Source organism: Polyodon spathula, chromosome 17 (assembly GCF_017654505.1).
Source record: "Polyodon spathula isolate WHYD16114869_AA chromosome 17, ASM1765450v1, whole genome shotgun sequence".
NCBI classification, from domain to species: Eukaryota; Metazoa; Chordata; class Actinopteri; order Acipenseriformes; family Polyodontidae; genus Polyodon; species Polyodon spathula.
The window spans coordinates 22827262-22853151 of NC_054550.1; the positions used below are offsets into that span (position 1 = coordinate 22827262).

Sequence of the window (25890 nt, forward strand, 5' to 3'; positions counted from 1 at the left end):
AATAATAATAATAATAATAATAATAATAATAATAATAATAATAATTCTCACATTGCCGTGTCATTCATGGGATATGACAGTTTTACCCCTTTTTATTTCACAGTGCCCCTGGGGTTTGTGACATAAGCACTGTATTAATAGAAGTTATGTTGGGGCATATTTTCAAAGTGTTTTCTCCATGCTTTAACTCCTGCCTTTTGAAAGGACACAAAATCATGTTAATGTTACAAAATGAAAAGCAAAACACCTTGAGATTCCATAAGAGAACATGAATGATAATAACTTGTGGTTTTGTTCTAGATTTTACCTCATTCAAAAAATAGGTGTTAATAATAATAATAATAATAATAATAATAATAATAATAATAATAATAATAAATACTGCATTCTGTTTCTTCCTGGTTCTTAATCACTTCCTGCTTTAGACATTCATTTAGTTTTTTGGCTACACAGGTTGTATTTTTGTAAGCAGGTAAAGGTACTGTAGCTGCCTGCAGTTGTTTTTGGTCAGTGTTACTTTCAGAGTGTAAGTCAGTTAACCAGACAGCTTGCACACCCCATTACTCTGGATAAATTACTTTGTACTTTATTTACAATGTCTGCAATAAAGTATCAGGCAAGAAATAATCTTTAACAGTTCTAAAGAGAGGACTGCTATTGATGTTGCAGACAGGTGATAAAAGGGATTTTAAAATCTCCATTACTCCTTTAAACTCCACCCCTAATATGACATTCACTTTATAATCCTTGATAATTACGTTTTGACTTGCATGAGTTAAAATCAAAAGTTTTAAAAATGTATTTGTATTTTTTTGTAAAACTCAACATATTCCTTTGGGACTTTTATTGACCCATTTGGGGCAAATTAGCTGCCCAGCAGGACTGGACAACACGCAAATATCAATAGCTTATTGATAACTGATACCAATAAATTAAGCATACATACAATAGAGAGATGGACACTGAAGTAAAGAGGTCAAGCATTCAGATTGGGGCACAGGCAAGACAATCATTTGAGTACAATTGTGATTTCCTGTATTTTATTTCTAATTCAGAGATCCATATATCTTGCTATGGGCCTCTTGTAGTCTTTAAAAGGTCTTGTAGTCACTGTGGTGCACTGACTTGCCCTTTGGTGAGGTCAGAGCAAATGAAGTGCTTAATGTTATCTACCAGATGTGATTGCTTCAGTTCCTAGGAAACAGTTTTGTTTACACTACACGCTGAACGTGAGTTTTTGATGCAGTGATCTTTATTCTTTGAGGATTGAACAGATATTTGATGCAGAAGTGCTTCTTGCCTCAAGAACTGACCACTCTGAAAAGAGCAAGGGTACTGTATGCTCAACCTTGGATTTCCATTAGTTCCTGGACAAATATTTGATTATTCAAACAAACACTGCTTGGGTAGCACAAATGTTCACAAAAGAATTGATAAATTACAGTTTTAGAAAGATATCACACAAAGGAGACCAGTGTAAATCTAAAATAACGAACCCACATTCTACTGTACTGAAGAGTGTTCCTCTCCTTTCTATGGTGGGTGCCGGGCATGTTTTGCACTGTATTGTGGTACGAATTATACTTCTGCTTTCAATTTAAAATGAAAGAATATTTGAATTTATCTGTTTACATTTTGAAAGAATATTCAAACATGAAAAACCCATGTTTGTCCCAGCACTAAATTCCATACAGTGTGTATTTATATAGTGTTCTAAAAAGAAAAAAATGTCTTTATTTCCTGCAGGGCTAGCTTCCATCGGCCAACACATCCCTTGGCTCTGTGGGGGGGGAGGGTAGGGGGGGGGGTAGATCATGGCACTGCATTGTTGGTAAAAGGGGTCACCATTCAAACAAGATGTAAAACAGAAGTTTCTCAGGGCAATTGACCAAGATGCCTGGACACGTTCTTCAGGAATCTGAATTTCTTCAAGGTCTATTAGGACTCTTCCAGGCCAGAAGCTTTACTGTAAATATGTACAGAATGAGCAAACCAAGGACAGTTGCTTTTGTGTGATAAGTTCATATTCAACAGGATATGTCTGGAATGCAAGTGCATCTGCAGGACATTGAGCTTTATATGTAGTGTTTGTATTGATCACCACAGTTTACTCACTGTACTGTTTGTGTAATCTGAAACTTCATCCTAGCTGTATGACCTAAATTCTGCAGCAAACAAGATCTGGGATACTTGGCTGTAAAAATTAGTTTTGCTGCTGTCTATACAATAGTAATGATCTCAGCCTATAGCCGTGCTGAATATTAGAACCAGCACTGTTTGATATGTATTTGTAATCTATGTTCACATATGTGGCAGAGTGGCAGGGTGAAAGCTGCGGCACGGGTGTGTATACAGTATGTGTGGGGAATATTGGTGACGGAGGGAGAAAATACTCCCTGTAAAAACATGTGGGAATGTGGCTGGAGCCAGGAATTGAATAAGTAATAAGATGATTAATTAAGGTGATCCCGGTTGTTAGAGTAGTTAGTTTTGGAGTTGATGTTGGTGTCAGGGTATGTGGTGTGTGTTTTCGTGTTCTGTGCTGTTCCGTCTTGTTTACCTGTTTTGTATAGCCTTTTATTTTGGCCATTGTGCCGTTTTGTTTGTGTCTGTTTAGTGTTTTGTTTATTTATTTGATTATTGTAAATAAACGTGTGCTTTACTGCAGCTGTTCTGTGTTCCCCCTTCCTGGTCTAAACACCATTGCCTGTGACGCTGTCCTGTCACAACATAACAGAATTTTTAAATTACTGTATCAAAACAATATGTAATTGAAGTGACAACGTCAATCAATAACACTGTACAGTGTTTCTCTCCGTTTACAAATTGGTCATTTTATTTACTTTAAATGTGTGAGCTCACTGGAGTTTACTGCTTATGAAGGAGAATCCCATTGCCAGGCACCATGAGAGTTTCCACTTAAGCTGTGCCAGGACCCCGCTCAAGACTTCTTAGACCCTTATCTCCCCTTGCTATTCAACTGAGAGCTTCTCACAAGAAGTAATACTGTAGCTGTGATGTGGCTTAATGCCCATCGGGGTCTTGGCTGACACTAATTTCACTTGTGACCTGAAAAAAAGGTATAGTGAATTAACCTTCCGTTCCACCTAGACCCTCTGGAGACTCGGTTAATTTATTACAGTAACTACTGCAGACATACAAGCTAAATTACATGGTTCAACTTGTTAATAGATCCATAAATAGATGATTATTAGGTTTGGAATGACCTTGGGTTAAGATGATGATTTTCAATGAACCTGTAGATTTTGTGGTTGTCTCATTGATAATATACTGTCTCATAATATTTGGGTTAAAATCTTGCTGATGTCTGTACTGTAGGTCGTGATTAAAAGGCAGATCTTAAATCAGTGCTCGTGAATTAGTGTTTTAAAACTGCCACTCAATTTGACACAATTAGCCCAGGACTGTACAGCAAGGAAACGTGTCTTGGTGGCGCTTTTTAGGTGAGGTTTCCATAGCACCTGCCCGTTACATATTTTACCTGATTGTAGACGGTATATTAGAAGTGTTTCGGAGAGATCTCATTCCTTATTGATTACCATCTCTGATTTCTTCAGAGTAGAACATAGGGGTATACAGCTGCAGCAGTCTATAAAACCAGAATGACAAATAACTTATAATGTAATTTATTATGTGAGAAATCCAATTTGCATAACTGAATCAGCAGTGGCTTAGTACCGCTGAGGTTACCTTTCATAATATGCTACCAGTCCTTGTCCTGTTTCTACGAGTTCCTGCAGCTGTATCTTTTGGTTTAAAAGTACATTGTCAAGCACATTTTTGGTGGGCAAAAGGTCCTGCAGTTCAGTCTGCTGAACAAGAAAACAGTAGTTTAAAGAAAAGCAGGAACATTGTATACTTTGTTAACAGTTTTAACCATTACCTTCCTTAAGAAAAATAGAAACACATAATGGAATTAATTTGAGGCAGAATAAAATGTGCTAGCGTGGTAATGCAGTGGTTGCTTTGATTGGCTGAAAGGGCCTTCATAATGTCTTTTCTCTTTGTCGTTTCTCAGGATGCTAAAAGTTTTGTAAGCAAAGCCCCCCAGGATGAGTGTGACGTCATGGTTCCTGGTCAGCAGCTCTGGCACCCGGCACCGTCTCCCTCGAGAGATGATCTTCGTGGGCCGGGAGGACTGTGAACTCATGCTGCAGGTGAGTTGTCATTATAGAGCCAGCTGGATGCTACTGTGGAAAAAACTATTCCTAACACAATTGTTGTTTTGCAAAATGCTTAATTCTGCAGTTTTTAATGATGAAACCTCCTGAAGACAAATGGCACCTGTATCTAGCTGTAAAAAATCTATAAGAAATGCACAGTAGCATTCACATTGACTTGCACATCTTAGTAAAGTCTACACCTATATCTGACGCGTAGATATATGGTCTAATGGCACAGGAAATACACCTGTATAGTGTCCATGAATTTAGATATCTGTCAGTCTCATTTAAGCAGAGCCTAAAGATACTGCAGAGGGTGACAAATGTAGACCTTTAGAATCTTGTTTTATTCCTTGCGCTGCAGGTTCATTGTCTGAGCTGCTGGTTGTGAAATTTATAGTTGAGTTAAGGACTGGAATGTGCCACTCATCAGTTCTTTTGGAGGCTGAATCTCAAGACCTTAATAAGAGTTAAATAGAACAGCTTTTTATCTTTGATTGCATATTGGAGAACATATTTAAACTAGGATATGTTCTTTCAAATTGTAATCATCTTGGTTACTTATGTGTGCAGATTTTTACTTCAAGTTGTCACTGGCACAGTTTTTCTGAGAGGAAAGGGATACTTGTTTTTCTACTTTGAATGTTTGTTTCTTTGAAGGCTTGCGAGTGGTTTTATACCACACCATTCCTGGAAACACCCTTCTAGTTTAACGCACAATATTCAGTAAAACTCTTATCCTACTGGTTTCTTACAATTGAATGTAAAATAGTATGATATTCCCCAGTACCTTTTTAAGTATATTGCATACTGTACTGTGAAGACATGAGAGATGGGTCTGGTTAACCCAATTTCACTGTGACAAGGAGACACTGCCCATGGCTGTTCATGAAATGACTGCTGTTTGCTAAATTATAGCTTGCATACTGAAGCTTCACTGTGGGGTAGTTCTCATTTGAGATTCTTTAATTAAGCAATTATATGTGTCTTCCCCCAAAAGAATTTGTAATTTCTAAAGGTGAAAGCCACATATGCTCCCATTTGATATATTTCTGGGACCTAAAAGACTGTCTTTGTACACAACACAAAACCAACAGAGCTGGCATGAACAGTTTGATTGAATTATTTTTTATATGACTATACAAGTTGATACTAAACAATAGAAATCACTGCTAGTGTAGAATAAGGAACAAAGATCATGTTACAGCACATCTGTTCATTACCAGCAAGTGAAAATAAAAAAAAGTGACAAACACTGTACTATAGATACAGTATCCCTTCAAAATATTTCATTTTTACATGGGAGGGAGTGGAAGCTGTTGTTTTTAAACAGTTTGTGTCTGGTTAGAAATTCAACCTTTTTGAAGCTTTGCAGATTTCATAGAGGTCTTATAAAAACAGACTACCTCAATCAAGGTGTTTCCTTGTATAGCAGACAGCCAGAATATACTCTACATTTGTCAACACAAGTAAATTATTCTGTGTTGCTTACAGCTTTAAGTGAAAATAAAATCACCATTATTATGGTAATTGGTACAATAGACTTCTTTTAGAATAGAATTTTTCTTTTTTTTTTTTTTTCTTTTAACTGTTAAACACTGATCCCTCTCCAAAAATAAATAAGTAAAAATAATCATGTTTTAGCCTTTAAACACTGAAAGAACACTGGACTACTTGTTGTGTGCTCACAGGAGCTTGTAATGGTGCAGTTGACTGGATTTTGTTGCAATACAGTTATACAGTAGCTTGGTGCGCTCTGAAATTTCACTCTGTGCTGTTGGTGGATTTTTGGATGCCTCAAAACAACATAATTCCAAAAGAATTACTTTCTTTCTTTCTTTCTTACATTACTTTCCTAAGTATTACTAGAATGAACAGGTCAATTCACTTTATAGATGGCATAAACAATACAAAAAGCCAAAACATTTTGAAAAGCACAGAACATGTAATAAACAAACACTGGAAAGCAAAATCCCTAATCATATCCCAGTCCTCCTTTGATAAGGAACACAGATTCTAAATAGAAATATTTTGTTCAAATTTGTAATAAGGGGTCAGTAACAATGAGCCACAATAGCCACTTTATCCAGAATGCTTTAGAGATGTGGTAGTCAGAATTTTCAAGGTGCTCAATAGACATCATTGCTGGTTGCTACTGGCAACACCAGATGTCATCTTTAGTGGGGGGAGGGGCAGTGGTGGGCCTGCTATTAATGCCGGTGTCTCTCTCTGCACTAAGGGTAATCATTCCTTGTTGAATTATTAGAATGGCTTTTGCAGGCTGAAGCTGGACATGAGGCACTGCAGCACTTTGGAAGACTCTCACAATTGTAATGCAGGCTGTGCTGCTTTCTGTGGTGCAGGGGGACAGTGTTTTCACTCCAGTGGCTTAACACCAGTCTTTAATTTGACATTGGTATTTATATTTACAGCAGCACTTGTGGTTTAGACATATAACTGATACTTTCTTCCTCCTGTGGTTTTTCTTTTCAAAGGCTGTGCTTATATATATATATTCAACCCATTTCTTTAGACTACTGTCAGCCTCGCCCCATTCTAATAATAATAGATTATACAACCTCTTTGTTCTGGCCTACTGTAAGGTTGCATCCTTGCCTAGTAAAAAGTGACCTTCCATGTCAACATATTTCTGCTTTGTCTGAGCTTTGGTTTACGTTATAAATGTTTTATATTTATTAATTAGGGAATATGTCATGGCCCAGCTGAAAAAAATTCCTCAGAAACAAACAGCAGCTCCCTACCTGTTGGACAGTGCTGGAATATAAACACTTAAGGAGGACTGTGTCACTTCTTGCCGTTAACTGAAATTTGGAGGTAGAGACATATTCAATGAGGAGAGATCTGGTTGGAAATAGTGTTGTTGTGAAACATGGGCCACCTGTTTTTCTGCAGTACTTTGTAATTAATTCACCAACGGTTGAGCAATTGGTGACGCATTTCCTAACTACTAACACAAAAGCAAAAAAAACCTAAATATATGTACACTTGTGCAAAAGTCTTAGACATGTTGCATAATCAATCAATCAATCAATCTTTATTTTATATAACACCTTTCATAATGGACCACCATCACAAAGCACTTTACAAGATGAGCATTACTCACAGCCTCCACTAGTGTTTTCTACTATTATGACAACCTTGCATAAAGAAGGAAAAACATTGAGTGAAATAGCTCTCAACACTCGATTTTCAATGTGTGGTATCTGAAGCATAATCAACAAGTACAGAGAAACATCATCTGTAATTGACAAACCCAGGACTGCAGGACCCAAAAAGCTGTATAACAAGGATGAGCAGTACTTGAAGATAATATCCTTAAGGAGTAGAAAGAAGACAAGCGTTGAATTAACAACAGAACTGGAAGAAAGGCACAGGTGTCGTTGTCCATCAAATCAACAATACGAAGGTCACTCTTGAAATCAGGACTTGTGTTGCAGTAAGAATACATCCGTTAAGGAAGGGGAACAAGACTAAAAGGCTGAAATATGCACAAGAACACAGAAATTGGACTCTGGAACAATGGTCAAAGGAGCTTTGGACTGTGGATACCACACCTTGAAAATCAAGTGATGGGAGCTATCTCACTCAATATTTTTCCTTCTTTATGCAAGTCAAGGTTGTTATAATGTAGAAAACACTTGTGGAGGCTTTGAGTAAATTGTTGGTGCTCATAATGCATCAGAGTAGAAAAATGCAAAATGTCTAAGACTTTTGCACAGCAGTGTGTATGTGTGTGTATATATATAAATCGTCACCTGGTGCTACATGTTACATCCTGTCAATTCAACCAGCCAATGTCCTTTGTATTACCAATCATGCCTTAACATCCTAAGTTTCATTTTGGCTCAGTAGAGTATGTTCTGAATATAGCCCACAGAACACACTCGCAGTGGCAACCTGCCTTTGTGAAATGAAAATTAAAACGGATGCAGAAATCCTGTGATGTGTAAAATAATTATGAAGCACTTCAGCTGGACTTCACAAGTGTCCTAATCATTTTCTCATTTCCCTTTGAAATGTCAGTCATGAGAGCTTTTAAGTACATAATGGCTAGAAGTGCTTGCTTAGCAACTGGTTACTGTTGATTTGTTTAGAATATACGTTGTGAGAATTACAGCTTCTGCACTTGTTTGCTGAAACATGTAGGGTGAAGAGAAAACAATTTAACTTCATAATGAGCTTCAGAAGTTAAATGAAATCCCACAAGAATAACTTAACGGTTAATAATTTAAATGTTTTTGTTGTTGTTTTTTTTAAGTGGCAGTGTCCCACAATCCCTTTCAGTATTTTGGTGTTGGTTTACAACATGCTGCCTCAGTTTAGTCTTCTTTGGCACTTGGTTAGATTTATTTGTTGACATTTCCAAAGTTCAAAGCTTGAAACTTGTTTACCAAATTGAAACCCAAACAGTTACTTATTTGCGCTTGCAATAAAAGGTTGTGAATGTCAGGACTTCATACCCCCTGCGGGGTATACATATTTTTTGTTTTTTCATTTTGTATAGTGAAGGTGACTTTTGTAACCCAAGGCCTATAGTTTAGACATAAACAGACCTATTCATTTTTTACACTTTGTTCATAATATGCAGTACCTTTTTAACATACATAGAAGAGTGCTTAAGAAGACTTTTAAAACAATTTCTTATCTAATATTAGACAGCATTATAACAACTCTTCATTTCTTGTTTTAAAAATGTATTTTGCTTGATTTTGTACTTTTAATTTGGAATACATTTCAAGTAGATTAAAAAAACAAACAAAACAAACAACCAAAAAAAAATGTCTTTGTGTGGTAGGGTACATGACCATTTGAGTGGAAGTGGAGTGATTACATCGCAGGAAGTACTATCAACTTAGACATAGCTTTGACAACCTAAAGTAGAAAATACAAGCAAAAAATGAAAATCTGCAACAGAAAAAACTGGAGGCCACTGATAATGCTGGAAATACTATTAAGATACAAGGACATGGATTTGAAAACAGTAGTTAGCTGTACTTCAAAATGAAACTGAGACATTGATAAAGACCTTATATAAATGCTTTAATTTACTACTGCTGTAGGTATAAACTAACTTATAAAGCTGCACTAGTAAAACCACTCAGGTGTGGACTGAATGGTGAGTCTTGTGTGTTCCTGGTTCCCTGCTTTTTGCATTACTTTTATAAAAGCAGCATCAGAGGGGGATAGCAGCTGAGGGTTATCTTTTAACCTCTTAAAGAGCAACTTGGTACAGGTCTAAAATATCATAGTTAATTTAACGAATGTATATTTTTTGTTCTCGGTGCAAAAACAATGATTAAATGCTAATGCGTCTGCTGCACATCCTCCCATTTCAGCATGACAAAGTTCAGATTAATGATGTATGTATTAGTTGGTGTGTTGATAAGGAAACCAGTGGCCTGTACTTGCAGGAACATACTGTAGGCATCAGAAAAGGACGATTCCACACGTAAAGGGGTTATTTAGACGTGGGAGTGGCGCAGTGACGTCATCGAGGTGTGTCCTAACTGAACGTAAATCATCTTCCATTCATAGTGTTTATACTGATCCTGTTCGTTATAGGGGAAATGATTAGATTAGCTCTTGAAATGGAGGGAAAAACTTGTTGTATGATCCTGATTGGAAGCTTAAAATAAAACTGTACAGCAGTTGCTAGCGAGGAATTGTGCACGATGGACTGTAAATGTACACTAGGCACAGGAAACAATGATAAAGTCTCCTTCTATAAGTGCTTTTATTCAGTACATCTACTATAGGTAAAAACTAGCTTTTAAAAGAATATGAAGAGGTTGAGTTTATTGTACTAGAAATCTTATATGCTCTGCATAAACACTGAAACCTTAGGAAGTTTCTAATGGGGCAGTTGTATTGTTTAATAACTGTATTCTGTGCTTTTTACTAGGTCTCATTTTCTATCTTACATTCATTCAAATCCAATGACCGAATCGTACTGTTCCTAATTAAGCTGCAATGCTAAGCAGATGTGGAGCTTGATTAAGGAGTTCTCAGAATGAATCTGTACTAATTTAGTTTTAAGCCTGAACGGTCATGGTGTATCCTCTGTATGTGAGTGACATGCAGTATCAGGACCAAATACTGTACAAATCCAAGTCACTGATGTTCAGTGTTGAGACATTAATATTAAGTCTCATGAAACAAATACAGTATTTATTGATAATTTCAGTCACAACCTTATTTTGCAGTGAATGTAAACTGCCCCTGTGCAGTTTGTCTTCACTAAACATAACTTAAAGAAGATAAAATTAGATAGACTTTTTTGCCCTACAGTTTATACAGTAGTTGGACGTTTTAATTGTAGCCTAGAAATGGAAATATATATGTTTTATCTAAAGTTTCTATAGCTTTAGTTATCTCCATTCTGAAAATGGACATCTAACTACTATATGATCAAATGATCCATTACTTTACAGAGGGTACCATGCTTCTGTGAGCTGTACATCAGAAATTCTAACATGTAGAAGTTTTGCATACATTCCTGGTATGTTCATTTCAAATGGGAGACAGTCTAAGGTTGGTAAGCTGAGTGGTCTGCTTAAGTTAGGCAGAGAATTAACCATATTTTGTGTTCAGGATCTAATAACTGTTTGGGGTTATGTAATATATTTTAGTTCCGGTTGTTTATAGCCCTAATAGACGTGTTTGTATTTATTATAAATAGTGATTTCACAGTTGTAAATACTGCTGTCATATCAATTCACTTCACTCTTGAAATACAGTTCTATCAACAAGGTAATAATTGTTTGGGTTGTCAATGGGAATTAACCTGTGCGAGTTAAAGTCTGTGTACTATGTATACTGTTGCACATACAGCAGAAACTAGTACACCCTATACCCAGCTGGGATAAGCCTCACCTGGATTTTATTGTCTGCATTTTACAGCACTGGGGAATCACCCTAGATTTCATCACCTATTATTAGAGGAAACCTGTGATAGGTGGTTGGTGCAGTCCAGGTTGATTTCACAGGTTGCACCATTGAAATCTAGTTGTTGTTTATCCAGTCAGGGTACAGGTTGATCAAATCGGAGTCAACTGAAGAAATGTTTTGGCTGATACCTTCAACACCAGTTTTACTAGTTTGTCCAAGGTGGGTTTGTGATGATGTGGAATTGTAGTGCTGATAGTATAGAATGGTGTCTGTGTTTCTGTATATCTCTGCTTATGGAATTACTGTCCCATCTGGATTTGCTGGCAAAGAAAGTCTCCCTGACTAATAATTAGAGATATATTGCCTCCAGCGCTGGACCAGACCTCTGGTAATGATCATGCACTGACATCTCACATGGAGGAGTTGTATTGTATTGTATTGTATTGTATTGTATTGTATTGTATTGTATTGTATTGTTGTCAGAATAGAGTAAATCTGGAGTAAGATCAGTACAAGTGAATAAGACCTCTCCCTTTTAAGAAGCACTCTCCAAAGTGGAGAGCACAGTCACAATCCTTTAGTTGCTCAAGTATAACATGATGGGTATTGAGACTATCAAAGGCCATATTACATCCATGAAAATGCAAACAATGTCAAAACAGTGATCATTGCCAGAAGGCACGCACAGTACTGTAGTTGGTCAGCATTCTCTGTGTGATATGTATTCTGTGTTCCTCCTGATTTCTAAATAGTGTCAATTTTAAGGCAGATACATTCTCAACAGTGTTGTTGCATCTTCCATATTTTGTTGTTTAGCTTTAGATGCCTGGATAAGTAAGTAAGTGCACATCATTAGCTGTGTATTTGCCCCAGTCATGCTGCTGCCGCTGTTCAGTATTTAACCAAGGCAGTCTGGATGTGGGCACAGCAGTTGACTCATTACTGTGTTCTTGTTTTTGCAGTCCCGCAGCGTCGACAAGCAGCATGCGGTAATCAACTACGACTTGGCCACAGACGAGCATCTTGTGAAGGACCTGGGAAGTCTGAATGGGGTAAGCAATGCAAATAAGACAGCTAAGCCCCCCTGAGCCCCCTGAGTCTCTGACACACAAAGCACTTTAATCAGGGGCTTTTCTGGGCTAGAACAAATAAAGAAATAAAGATTTTTTTTTTTTTTAATTCGCAGTGTGAATAAAATGAATTGGGAGCTGATCAAGTTAGCAGGCCAGTTCTCATTTGTTTGTGTTTTTAGAAAATGTTAACTCAAAGGTATCGGTCAAACAGCAGTCCCATCTTTTCTTTTTTGTATTCCCACTAAGCAGATGCTGCCTCATTTGATATATGGTTACCAGGTAGGTCTAGCCCAAAATAGACAACTTACCGAATAGAAAAATCTAAATCGACCTCGGGAACTGGTAGTCGACTAATCGCATGTCACGTGATTGTGAAGCGTGTCATTTAAAATGGACCAAAGTGTAGTTGCAAGTCATTAGCATATAAATAACGTTTTGAATATTAATACATTTTTTTTATTGATTGATTGATTTTTTTTTTAAATTCCCAGCAGTTTTTAAACAGCAGTGTTACAAGTCAATGTACCAGACATTAAAAAAAAAAAACCTCATTACCTGTCAAACTAGTTGTCTTCTTTAATTTATTTGTGTTGTGTACTTTGACCTCCCACAATAAAAGCAATTGACCTCTTATTTAAGTGGTAACCTTCCTTTACCAAAAATACTACCACATTGATGTACTGTTAAAGACTGCACCTTATTTTTGTGAAATTCAAACAACAGTACTACTGCTGTATTGAAGTTTATATAGTAATAAACATTACAACATTTTCCATGACTTAGATAAATGAGCTGATCTTCAGTAATGATGGTGATACCATTCAGATAACTGTGCGGGAAGGAGGAGGAGCAATTTCCATAAAGCTGCTCCATCAGGACCCCCTGTGATTCATGGCCAGTGCTTGAGTAGCAGCTTCACTCGAGTTCCCCCATTGTCTTCAGTGAATGGATTATACAATGATTTAGAATCGTTTAATCTGCGATGCAGATATTTTGTGTGATGTGTGATAATGCTGCTAAAATGTCCATGTTGGATTCAGTCATAGCAGGTGCTATTGAAACATTGCTGGATAAAGGACACTGTTAAAGACGATTTGTTAAATGTGTTGATTTATTTTTAGTACTACTATTGAAATACTGCTAAACTAAACATGAGAGAAGGCACTCAGACAAAGAAAAGGTTTATCTAATATTGTAATACGGTAATCTACCATAATACTTTTCAGAGAACAATTCTTGGGTATTGCTTGTAGTAATTACTTGTAGTAAATGTAGTAGAAATTACTATTGTAATATTTATTATAAATCATATATGAGAAGTCAACCAATCACCATTAAGTAGGGCAGTACTGTACTTCCATACAACTAGAAGTTGACGTTTTTGAAAAAGTGTCTTTTTTGTTGTTACTAATATATATCTTTTCTCCTTTTTTCTTTTTTTTCCCCCCACCAGACCTTTGTGAATGATTTAAGAATTCCAGACCAGACCTACATAACCCTAAAACTGAACGATGTGATACGGTTTGGATATGATATCCTTTTCATGGAAGATATTTGTATAAAGTAGGAACATGCAATGCTGATCAAAGTGAAAGAAACAGGAGGGGCTGTAGCACTGTACTACCGCAGTCTCCTGTATCACTGTTTTGTTAGGTGGGAAACATGTTGAATTGTTAATTGCTAAAGGAAGAGCTATTCGGTTGATCTAAATTGTGGCAGATTTACTGTAAATACAGCATTTAAGCAGGGTCCTCCATGCATACTTTTTACACATGATAGAGATGTTTGTTCTCGTAATCGTGGTACAGAACGTACAGTGGCTATAGGATGTATTCACCCCCCTTGGATGTTTTCACAGTTTGTTGTGTTACAACCTGAAATCTGGATGCATTTAAATGGGATTTTTTTCCTTTGATTTACACAACCTACTCAACACTTTGAAGAGCCAAGAGAATTTTTATTGTGAAAAAACAGTTAATGAAAAAAAACACAAAAAACTGAAATATCTTGGTTAGATAAGTATTCACTTAACTCAGTCTTTTGTGGTAAGTCTCTACCAGGTTTGCACATCTGGATCGTGCAATATTTGTCCATTCTTGACAAAATTGTTCAAGCTCTGTCAAGTTGGATGGGGATCGTTGGTGGACAGCAATCTTCAAGTCTTGACACGATTCTCAAGTCCGGGCTTTGTCTGGGCCACTCTAGGACATTCACTTTCTTGTTTTTAAGCCACTCCAGTGTCGCTTTGGCTGTGTGCTTGGGGTCATTGTCCTGCTGAAAGGTGAATCTCCGTCCCAGTCTTAGGTCTTTTGCAGACTGAAGCAGGTTTTCCTCAAGGATTTGCCTGTATTTAGCTCCATCCATTTTGCCCTCTATCCTGACAAGCTTCCCAGTCCCTGCTGATGAATGCCCTTCTTACCCGGCTGCTCAGTTTGGGAGGACGGCCTGCTCTAAGCAGATTATGGGTGCTGTATACTTATATGAATTCTTAATGATTGAGTTGACTGTGGTCCAAGGGATATTCATTGCCTTTGAAATCTTTTTATACCCCTCACCTGATCTGTGCCTTTCCACAACTTTATCCCAGAGTTGTTTTGAAAGCTCCTTGGTCTTCATGGTAGTATCTTTGCTTTGAATGCACTACCCAACTGTAGGACCTTACAGAGACAGGTGTATTTTATCTGAAATCATATGAACCACTTTTATTGCACACAGATGGACTCCATTTAACTTGTTGTTGGAATTCTGAAAGCAATTGGTTGCACCTGAGCTTATTTAGGAGTGTCATAGCAAAGGGGGTGAATACTTATCTAATGAAGATTTTTCAGGTTTTTATTTTTAATTGATTTGTTTTTTCACCCCCCAAGTTTTTCACACATTGAAAGTGTTGAGTAGGTTGTGTAAATCTGTCATGAAGGCGGCTGCAGTGGGTGACGTCAGACCAGAAACAGGAACCAGGAAATAAATTGGGTGGAGCTGAGCGAAACCAATCGCAACCTTTTAGTAATGAACAAATGGAAAATAAAAGGTTGTAAAGACAAACAAAACACAGGACACGGTACTTTCGCCAAAATAAAGAGACAAACAAAACGGACTACATAGACAAACACAGTGAGCTGATATTTTAACTGTTACTATGGTTATTATCTCTGTCTCCAACCCCGTTCTCCACTCACCGAACACACAACTCCGAGTGAGTGAAAACATGCTGCTTTTATGCAGCTGCACCGAGACTCAATTGCTAATCAGTCATTCAGTTGGAGTCAGGGTATAACTGCATGTGAATTAATACAGTGCAATTCCCAATGCTCGCATATTGTTACATTTTACTTGCATGTGAAGTGCCGTGCAATCATCGTGCCTAAACACAAATATACATTTTAAACAAACTCGTGTTCCACACACCCATTTATATCCCGTGTACCAATGACTATACACCAACATTAACACACAACACGCAACATATAACACTCAAATACTAACAGGGGCAGGCAACATTGCCACAAAATTAAAGAAAACAAAATCCCATTTAAATGCATCAAGATTTCAGGTTGTAACACAACAAACTGAAAACCACCATTCTGACAAACTGAAATGGCTGTCTGGAGTTGTTTTAAATGAGCGGGCCTATTACCTTAGTTAATTTGTAGTTGATTTCAGCTCTTTTATATCCACTTAAATTAGAAATGATTGGTCCCTATTCATAAAAAAGGGATGTGTATGCATTCTGTTGGATTGCTTAAAAAAAAAAATCTTTTGACCCAGATTAACATTTTGTAAATGTGGCTCATGTGTAACAACATTTCCCTACCTTTTTATAATCTTTTCCTATTTGCAAGTAATCAACTAGTTGTTACCCACACTGTGTTATTTCATGTATCACAAAGCAGCTCTGTGCTTTCCTAAAAATCATAAAAAATATATATCTATATTTACCAGGAGGAGACCATCTGTTATTCCAAAGATTGCTAAATATTTATCATGGTAGAATTAATCCATCACTGCTTAAAATCAAACCATATGCTGTTGCTGACAATATAATTAGTGTTTGCCCTAACGAATAGCTGACAATTTTTCATATTGTATTAAAAAAACTAAATGTGAAACTACTTGAATACACTTGACTGAAAAATCATCATTGATCCTAATCAAAGTTGTTTTGTTATTTGTTACTGTTTAAACTTGAATCCTGCGTTTTTAAATCTTTTTTTTTTTTTTTTTTTTAATCACAGTTCATAGAGTTTTGATGAACAAAGTATTATGTACACTTTTCACATCACAATCTGCTTACTACTGTGAATAGAATAGGCCTGTCTGTGGGTATTGTGGTTACTGTGCAGTGTTGCTGTTTATATTCAGTTAAGTATCTTGCCAACCTGCTGAACTGTGAATGTAACTTTCTGTTTCTAATACATTGCAGACATGCTTAGACAAGAAATCTGGAACAGAACAAGGTCTGCTGTTTCGAAGCACATACAGTAGCAACGAGCTGTCTGTCTGTGCTTTACATAATTGTAATAGCCACTCTGGTATTGAAAAGGCACTCCTCTGAATATGTTAAATTGCTATACTGAGGTGTTACAAGATTTATGCATGAAGCTTAAGCAGTAGCATGGGCCCTTGTTCTGACCCTCTGTGAGTACGTGGGGTTCCTCCTATCTGAGCTCAGCTGGGAATATATCCTCCTATTTGTGTTTTTTTTTTTTTTTTTTTTTTTTCTCACTGTCATCTCATTTAGTCTTGGTCATTCCGTTTATATCTGTGATAAAATGCACCAGTGCTGTTGGCCATACATAAAATAATCCTAAAGAAACACTTGGTTACTGGCACAAAAATGTTGATAAGAAAAAAAAAAAAAAAACTACTAACGTTTGACCCCCAAAATGAACTTGTTCTTTGGTATCTGTGCTAAAATATAACGGAACAAGTATATTCTAAGGCTGTTATTGCTAAGCACAGTAGTTTTCTTGGGAGAATATTTTTGGCCCTGATGGTGCCAGATTATCCTATAATGTGGCAGGTTCTTCCTAGACTCCACGTTATGGGGGCTGAGTGCTCTGAGTTTTCTGATATCCTCAACACTACAGTGAAAGAGCACACCTTCAGTCTCGTCCACTAGTCACGTCTCATATGGGAATGTCAGAAAACATAGAGCTCCAGAGATCATTTTTAATACTGTTTTATACATGTTATATTTTATAAAGGACAAGGCTTTCTTGCTGCATAGTATATCTCCACTATTTCTAGTCAGACTGGTGTTTCTTCAAACTGTGCTGCAGCTGGTAGCCAGGCAACAGGCAAAAGAACACAGAACAATTACATTGCAGTCTATTTTTATGATTTTAAATAGATTCTAAAAGTCTTAATGAAGATAGTGAATGAATAGTGGGTAGCAGTTAACTACATACAAATAGAATAACAGGGTTTACTCCATATTATGTTTAAGAGGTAACTGAATTGCTGTGGAGGGTTATAAGGTAATAAGTGAACTCCAATAAAGCATTACTTGAGTGAGTTCCATTACTACAGAAGAATACACCGTGCCACTATCTCTATTTCATAGTTTATTTACTATTTTATTTACTTGTGTTTGTCTGAAATAATCTTTGTAGTCCACTGAAAGAGCTCATTTCTCTAGTTCCCATGGGAAGCATTTCATCAGTAAACAGTGAACAGTTTTTTTAAAAGCTGCATTTATTTTGACAACCTACTATTTAAGAAACTTCCTTTTTTGACGCTTTCTTCTTCCCAGAATACCTTCCTTTTGCAAAACCGGTATTTTCATACATCACTTTCCAATGTGCAGCACCAGGATTGTGAAGGTGGTGTTTGCTGTTGTCACATGGCACTGCAGTGTAATCAGCTTTAAAAGCCCACAAACCTGATTACTTTCAACCAAACCAGAGCATCATTTCTTGTAGATCATTTGTCTATTTCCACCATTGCAGTAATTACACCGTGTAACAATTTTTTTTTTTCCTGGGTAGTAAGTGTTATTTCCTAATTGCTTATGCCTCAGAAGTATAGAAAATGGCTATTATTCCCCACAGACTTTGCTTTTGTGACCAGGACAGTGATATTTCAAAATATCACTATTTCCAATGGGAAAACGGGGAAATAGTGATGTGTGTCTTTTCGTTCACATAAAGTCAGAAAAAAATAATAGCCATTTTCATATGAGGCATCCAAATTAGGACATGTATTTATACTAAAGTACATCTACAAAGATGACTACAAAATATTTAGAAGTGAGTATTTTAAAAAGATTTACAATTTCTATTGTTGAAATTACAGGAACATTTCTATACATTTTCCCCTTTGCCAAGGATAAGCTATTGGTTTTATTTAATTTTTTTTCACTCCTATTTATAATGTCTAATTACATGCACTCATGTTTATGTGCTGGAAAGGAGTCAACACAGAGTACCTGAAGAGGCGTTAAAGGTAGGTATTCTGCTTCCCAGGTAATGATACATGTGTGAGTTTGTTTTTTACTCCACTGCCTTATAATCTGGCTTTATGGGGATTAACGATCTGCTTTGATTCTTGCTCTGAATTCGCTGACATGCTTACCGCTGGCAAGCCTGCTTCTAAACCTGACAGCAAATGAAATGACCTGCAGTGCTGTCTCGCAGCTCCCCCCTGCTCTCCACATCAGCTGTAACCTGTCATGGCTAAGACTGTCAGTATGTGCCAGGAGTGAAACTAGGGTGACAAAACAGCAAGTGACCAGGTGCTCACTGTCTGTACATAGTGCCTTAGACAGTGGTTACACGCATTTAGAAGATAAAGGTTTACTTATCAACTTAGACAATCATTTATCAACTTTAGAGACAATAATCTATATTCAAGCTACAAGGTATCAACTTTTATGGGAGCTGATGAGATTACCAGCCCCTTTGTCCTGGGACAAGGGCTGTGCTCTGGGCATAGGATACTGTGCTGTTCATAGCTCATAGTTCACAGCAGGACTGTACATGCAGCAAGCAATTCAATTGCAGAACCATCCAGAACGCTTTGAGTCCTTGGTGTGTAGGGCCATCATGGACAAATGGGACTGATTCATGATGACAAGTCTGTCAGGTGTTCACGTTTTTCTGAAGAGATACTTGATCGTTCCTCAGTTCCTTCAGGGAAGTTAGAAGTCTGCTCATCCACATTTGGATGCAGTCTTCGATACTGAAGACCTTGCCAGTCCAGCAGCTAGAATCACCCTTCTTTGTCTGTCCCATTTGCTGTTCAGCTGATTGTGACTGAAACTCACCTGCAACTTTGAGGTACAGTTTTTATAAAGTACAGAGTCGGATGAAGCTTTTCGAGAATTAAATGAATGTATTTACAGTGGGCTTGCCAGACTAGTCTACTATATTTGAAGAAAAGTTTTTTTTTTTTTTTTTAATATTTTATTTTAATTCATGTTTCCCTTAACACAAATGTTTACATGCACATGTTTATGTGCTGGAAAGGAGTCAACACAGAGTACCTGAAGAGGCGTTAAAGGTAGGTATTCTGCTTCCCAGGTAATGATACATGTGTGAGTTTGTTTTTTACTCCACTGCCTTATAATCTGGCTTTATGGGGATTAACGATCTGCTTTGATTCTTGCTCTGAATTCGCTGACATGCTTACCGCTGGCAAGCCTGCTTCTAAACCTGACAGCAAATGAAATGACCTGCAGTGCTGTCTCGCAGCTCCCCCCTGCTCTCCACATCAGCTGTAACCTGTCATGGCTAAGACTGTCAGTATGTGCCAGGAGTGAAACTAGGGTGACAAAACAGCAAGTGACCAGGTGCTCACTGTCTGTACATAGTGCCTTAGACAGTGGTTACACGCATTTAGAAGATAAAGGTTTACTTATCAACTTAGACAATCATTTATCAACTTTAGAGACAATAATCTATATTCAAGCTACAAGGTATCAACTTTTATGGGAGCTGATGAGATTACCAGCCCCTTTGTCCTGGGACAAGGGCTGTGCTCTGGGCATAGGATACTGTGCTGTTCATAGCTCATAGTTCACAGCAGGACTGTACATGCAGCAAGCAATTCAATTGCAGAACCATCCAGAACGCTTTGAGTCCTTGGTGTGTAGGGCCATCATGGACAAATGGGACTGATTCATGATGACAAGTCTGTCAGGTGTTCACGTTTTTCTGAAGAGATACTTGATCGTTCCTCAGTTCCTTCAGGGAAGTTAGAAGTCTGCTCATCCACATTTGGATGCAGTCTTCGATACTGAAGACCTTGCCAGTCCAGCAGCTAGAATCACCCTTCTTTGTCTGTCCCATTTGCTGTTCAGCTGATTGTGACTGAAACTCACCTGCAACTTTGAGGTACAGTTTTTATAAAGTACAGAGTCGGATGAAGCTATTAATTAAATGAATGTATCTGTTATTGTAAGGACAGAACATTAACACAAAAAATGTGTAACATCCCTGGAGTTTCAAATATTTTGAAAAAGCTGCCTTTATATTCTTTTGATTGAAAAAAAAAAACCTTTATTATTTGTGGTGGTCAATTTCGACTGTATACTGAATGTAATTTGGAGCACATCTGACATGCTAAAAATTGTGCAGGGATAAATATTCAAAACATTAGTTGTATTCTGAAGCATATATTACCCTGGGGTACAAGTTTTAGTCTTTGGTTTAATACGGTGTGAGATTAAAAAAAATTTGTTAAAAAAAAAGATTTGTCGAAGCAATAAATTGATCTGTAATCTCAACACCATAAAAAAATAAAAAATGAATATAAAGACCAGCAAAAAAAGTGGGCCTGTATCATTTGATGCAAAGAGTATCTGATAGCCAGTTTAAATTGATTTCTAGTATATCTTCAGGGTAGGTGAACTCTCTCGTCTTTGTTTCCTCGTCTGCTGCAGCACGAGAAGTACACAAGCCAGCTTCATATGAACATCAAGGCGCCAGATGGGAAGAAAGCAGAACAGACTGATGAAACGGAGAGCGGGGCAGAGTCCCCCAGGGCTAAACTGGAGAAGGGAGACCCCAAAGGACTGCCAGGTAACCCACGTGCAGCTTGATACAGGGGGTGGGGGAATGCGTTTGCATTAAATGTGATGGTGCCAATCTGCCCCCATTTGTGGATCAGTAAAAGCCTAAACAGTTAGAACAATGCCAGCAGACAAACGCTGCTATTTCTGTTTCATCCGCTCCCGTCAGATGACAGAACTGATTTTTTGTGGCAGACGTGCTGTACTGCTAGCCGAATACTTTTCTACAAAATAAACAATAAAAAGGAATTTCGTGGATTAAAGCTGCACCTTAATGTTCCATTTTCCACTAAATTCCACTGATTCCTTGCTGTATTATAATTTTGCCTTTACTGTGCACTAACAGGAAGCTAATCAGTTGGTTTACCTTCCCCATGTTGTTTTAATTGCAAACACAACCCCTGAAATACATAGTAGACAGTAGTATAAAGACAAAATGTTGATGCCTGGGCATTTGAAGTAGTTCTACTGCTGTTCAAGGAATCTTAGAATAGTAGTTTACAGTCTAAGATTATTATTGTACAATACCAAGTAATACAATATAGGCATTGAAAAAAAACTATATTATTAACAATCAAGAATCCAAAAAAATTGATTCTTCACTAAAGCCTTCAAAAATCTGAAAAAATGGTGGTGCTGGAAATGTAATGTAAATATGAGGTTCCATTTAGGGCATCAGGGCGATTATTCTATTAAAGAAAGTTGAACTGAGGCTCGCAAATAGAAAAGTCGTAGCAGTCATTGATTATTGGAATCATTGTTGCATCTATTTTACAGCTCCCACATTGTTGTAATTGTGCAGGCCTTGCAACTAAAGAGTGGCTAGGAATATGGCATGTCAGCTCTAAGAGATCTGAGTTTATGTCAACAATTAGTGGAAATTAGTATAATTGGATGCTTATCACAAGTTTTGTCTACAAAAGTGACTATCACAATTTAAAAAAATATACTGACATTGCAACAATTTCTGATTAAGATCCCCTCCTCTACTAGCTTGGTCTACTGTCATTTTTGTATCGCACACAGTTCTTCACAGTTTAGCATATGAGAAAAATCCGTAAAAGGTGACAAAAAATGTGACACTGTGTTCCGTACTGGACAGAAGAAATTACAGAATCCAAGTTTTTTATAAGTCCCCTCAAGTTGTATCGTCCTGAGATTCACACTATAACAATTTCCGATCAAGGTCCCCACCTCTTCGAGCTTGAGCTCGTTTCTGTATGTGATCACAGTAAATAGGCACAGTTAGAATAGGGTGAGTAATAAGGTTTGAGAGTATCTCAAATTTTTATTAAAAAAATATTTATCACCTTTAGGAATATCAATTCTCAGAGTATCAAGCTTGCTTTTTTTAGACTCAATTTCAATAGTATAACTTTTTCAACCATGGCCATTAGGTCAAAAAATGACCTGCTTGCCTCTAAAATAAGGGGAAAGCATTTAGTTGCTTTTGTAACTGTACATGCATTCTATTCCAGTTTTCAATTTGAGCTGGTTCAGCTAGACTGACTTCAGAAAGATCTGTCTTGTCAAAATGTAATTACTTACATAGCAGGCCTCCAAAAAAACATTTCTACTTGTATTGTCGTAATCTTTACGTCTAAGCATAGATTTAATAAAAAAAAATCATCTACTTTTCATTGCCTGGTTGTCAGACACAAAATATGTAGCATTTTCATCCTGTAATTACTTGTTACTCTGCTGTATCATTTTTTGGTGTGTTACCTCATCGTGCATTTATAGGTTGATTGGCAGGATCACAGGCATGATTAGAACATCTCAAAAACTACTTCATAAGTCATAATACTATACTTGAACTTCTACACTTGTCTAGTCAACAAATACATTTGTGTTGTGTGTTGCTGAGCTCCAAACTTTGTACACACATTGTAGATGTCCATATTTCTGCTTCACTCACTCTCACTTGACGTTAACTGCATAAGCACTGAATATCATAAGGACATTAAGAAAATGTATGAATGAGAGGCTATTAAACCCATCAGTGCTCGTCTGGTTCCTAGTAGCTGATCTCAAAATTTTGTGAAGTCTTAAAACCCATTCCAGAGTCTCACCACACCCCTCTGTCCTAATTATATCTCAACCTGTCAGGTTAACTGTCAGTTTCTATTAAGATTTTAAAGACTTCAATCAAGTCCCCCCAAATTCTCCTTTATTGTAGGCTAAATAAACTACAAGACTAGCCAAGATGCTTGGTGCATGTAGGGATTAAAAATGCCACCCCTTTCTTTGTGCGGTTAAGAAACACTGACTGTTTAAAATCTACGCAGACAGATCAACATGTTATCTTGCGAACATTCAGGTAATGATCATGGTTTGAGCACTAATCCACTGATGAGATTAGTTTTAAAGGGTTTACATAGACTTCTTGATCTACATTGAAGTTCATTATATTATATTGCAACTGTACAAACAACTTGAAGCACTATTTCTAATTGGTGTCATGAAGCATTTTATTAAAAGATTTTAAAATTACCTTGTTTAAGGAATACTTTTATAAAGACAGACCAGTTCACATTTTTCTGTTTATGTGAATATGCTAACCACTGCAAACCCTTAATCCTCCGAGCATGTGACCAGAGTAGCTCCAAGTCCAGCAGTACTAAATCATTTCTATTAAACTGTCTGCTTAGGTCTGTGTGTGGTTGGAAATCCAAGCTGCTCTGCTGGACCCTTTTAGCCTTGCCTCCTCCTGCTATGTTGCCTGGTACTCTTAATCAGTGTTGTTTGATCTCTTCTATAGAAGGATGCCAGTCACAGTGAGGTCATGTTCTCCATAGAGTGTTTGTAAAAGCAGCTTCTTATGGAATACAGTATCAATAGCCGCTTTGGGTGATGTTAATAATATCACCAGTCTGACTCGAGGGAATTTTATAATTCATTAGCATGCCATTACTTTTATTTTACTATTATTGTTTTATTAACATTTGGAAGGAGTTAGAAATAATTATTACTGCTAGCTGGTAAAACAAACATGCAATATATGTGCAATACTAAACTGATTTCCATGTTGATAGCAATTTTAAGTTCTCAGATTTTAATTAATGTGATACAACAACAGTAAATTAAACAAATCAACCTACTACAATGCTAAACGGTACCTGGCACCTTTTATAACCACCAGCTGTTGCAAGTATAGCAGGGCCGTGCCTGTTTTCCTTGCAGAGTGACATAGCAAGTTTAATTATTGATCAACAGCTTTTGTAGTTAAATACTGTTATTGATTGGCAATTTTCAGATAGCAGCCCAAAATAATGACTTGGCAACCTTTACATCGAGGATGTCCATTCACAGTCCGGGAGGGCCATTCCACAGGATGGAGGTTTCATTGGTCAATTAACAATTAAAACAATTTAGATCAGGGTTGGAGTGGGAGGCCCAACTTTGGCTATCCCTGCTTTTACATTAACTTAATTAACTGATCCAGATGCTTCCAAGTATATGCACAAATTCTGCTACCGTAGCTAGGCAGTGCTGGGCAAGGGCTTGGTTTGTATCAACTGTTTTATACGGTTTTTATGTTTTTGTTTTTTTGTTTTTTTTATGCTAGCTGTTTTGTTTTGTATGTGTGGTTGTTGTTAAGGAGCATATTCTGTTAATCTGCTCAAGTACAGAATTAACCAACACACAGCCTCACACAGGGACTCGAGCTCTTTCTCAGCTTAACTGTTTACAAAGTAAAGGATGAAACAGTTGCCAGCCTACTACCAACCTAATGGAACACTATGTCAGAAGTGCTTGGTGCAGGAACGGGGCCCCCGAGATTGTATTTCGGTGAAAAGTGGCAGTCACCCTTCTCCTCTGTTGGTGTTAAATCCAGCATAGTTTTGTAGTTTCTTTAGGAGATTGCATCTAAAACAGTTTTTTTACATTTTTGTGCACTGCACTTATATTCTTTTTAATTGTGTATACTCTGTTTATTTAAGCTTTTATATCCAAGTATTTTCTGTCCATGTTTTTCTAGTTTTATCATTAGAGGGCTTTACAGTCTGGTAGTTGAATGTGTTGGGATGGCAAAACCATTCAGACCAAGGTAAAGCCTGATAATCAGGGTCATATTGCGATAGGAAACTGGTCACTTAGAAATACGAGATGAAATTAAAATTCAATGACAAACATTTCAACTAAAAGCTTTTTTCAATGTCAAAGCTCTGCACCAACAAAGTGTTAGTTTAACACACACACTTAAGATGAAACAATTGCCTTAAATTAAAAATCAATTTAATTGATGAATTCCCAATATTTGTTAATAATTTTGTGTATTGGAGCAGGGTAGTCAGGTGTGGGGATGCAGGTCACAGACAGTATAAAGTTACCAGGGTTCACAGTTACAGTAGCTCAAATCATAAAGCCTTTGCTTATGGCTTTGGAGGGAGTCCAACGAAGATCAACTAGACTAATCCCAGTGGTAGAGTTACGAAGACAGAGTGAGAGAACTGAGTCTACATTGATTCCACCACAAGGTATTAAAGAGTAAAACACGTGTAGTTGAGCTAACAAAATATTTCTATGAGTGCAAATGTTTGAAAGCTTGCGGTATTCCAAAGGAAGAAGCCTGGACCTTTATAATATTTGCGTGACCATGCCTGAAATGTACATATAGAAATAAATGATCCATGGCCAGTCCAAGAATTCATTATTGATGAATTAATTTATTGATACTTTGGTGTAAATGTTCAGAGCCTTACATTTTTTC

At 37.1% G+C, this 25890-nt stretch overlaps 1 protein-coding gene across 6 annotated transcripts in view; it reads left to right on the plus strand.

The window, feature by feature from the left end:
* LOC121329771 (centrosomal protein of 170 kDa protein B-like) overlaps positions 1-25890 on the plus strand; it is a 52794-nt gene that overhangs the window by 3415 nt on the left and 23489 nt on the right. For 5 of the 6 annotated variants that reach the window (XM_041275547.1, XM_041275548.1, XM_041275549.1 and 2 more), the window contains exons 2-6: positions 4040-4178; positions 12056-12145; positions 13620-13698; positions 19608-19666; positions 21048-21186. In XM_041275547.1, coding sequence (XP_041131481.1) covers positions 4074-4178; positions 12056-12145; positions 13620-13698; positions 19608-19666; positions 21048-21186 — 472 coding nt within the window. In that variant the 5' untranslated portion in view covers positions 4040-4073. Of the gene's footprint in view, positions 1-4039; positions 4179-12055; positions 12146-12426; positions 12446-13619; positions 13699-19607; positions 19667-21047; positions 21187-25890 lie in introns of those variants that run through there. The other variant, XM_041275553.1, reaches the window with a different exon arrangement.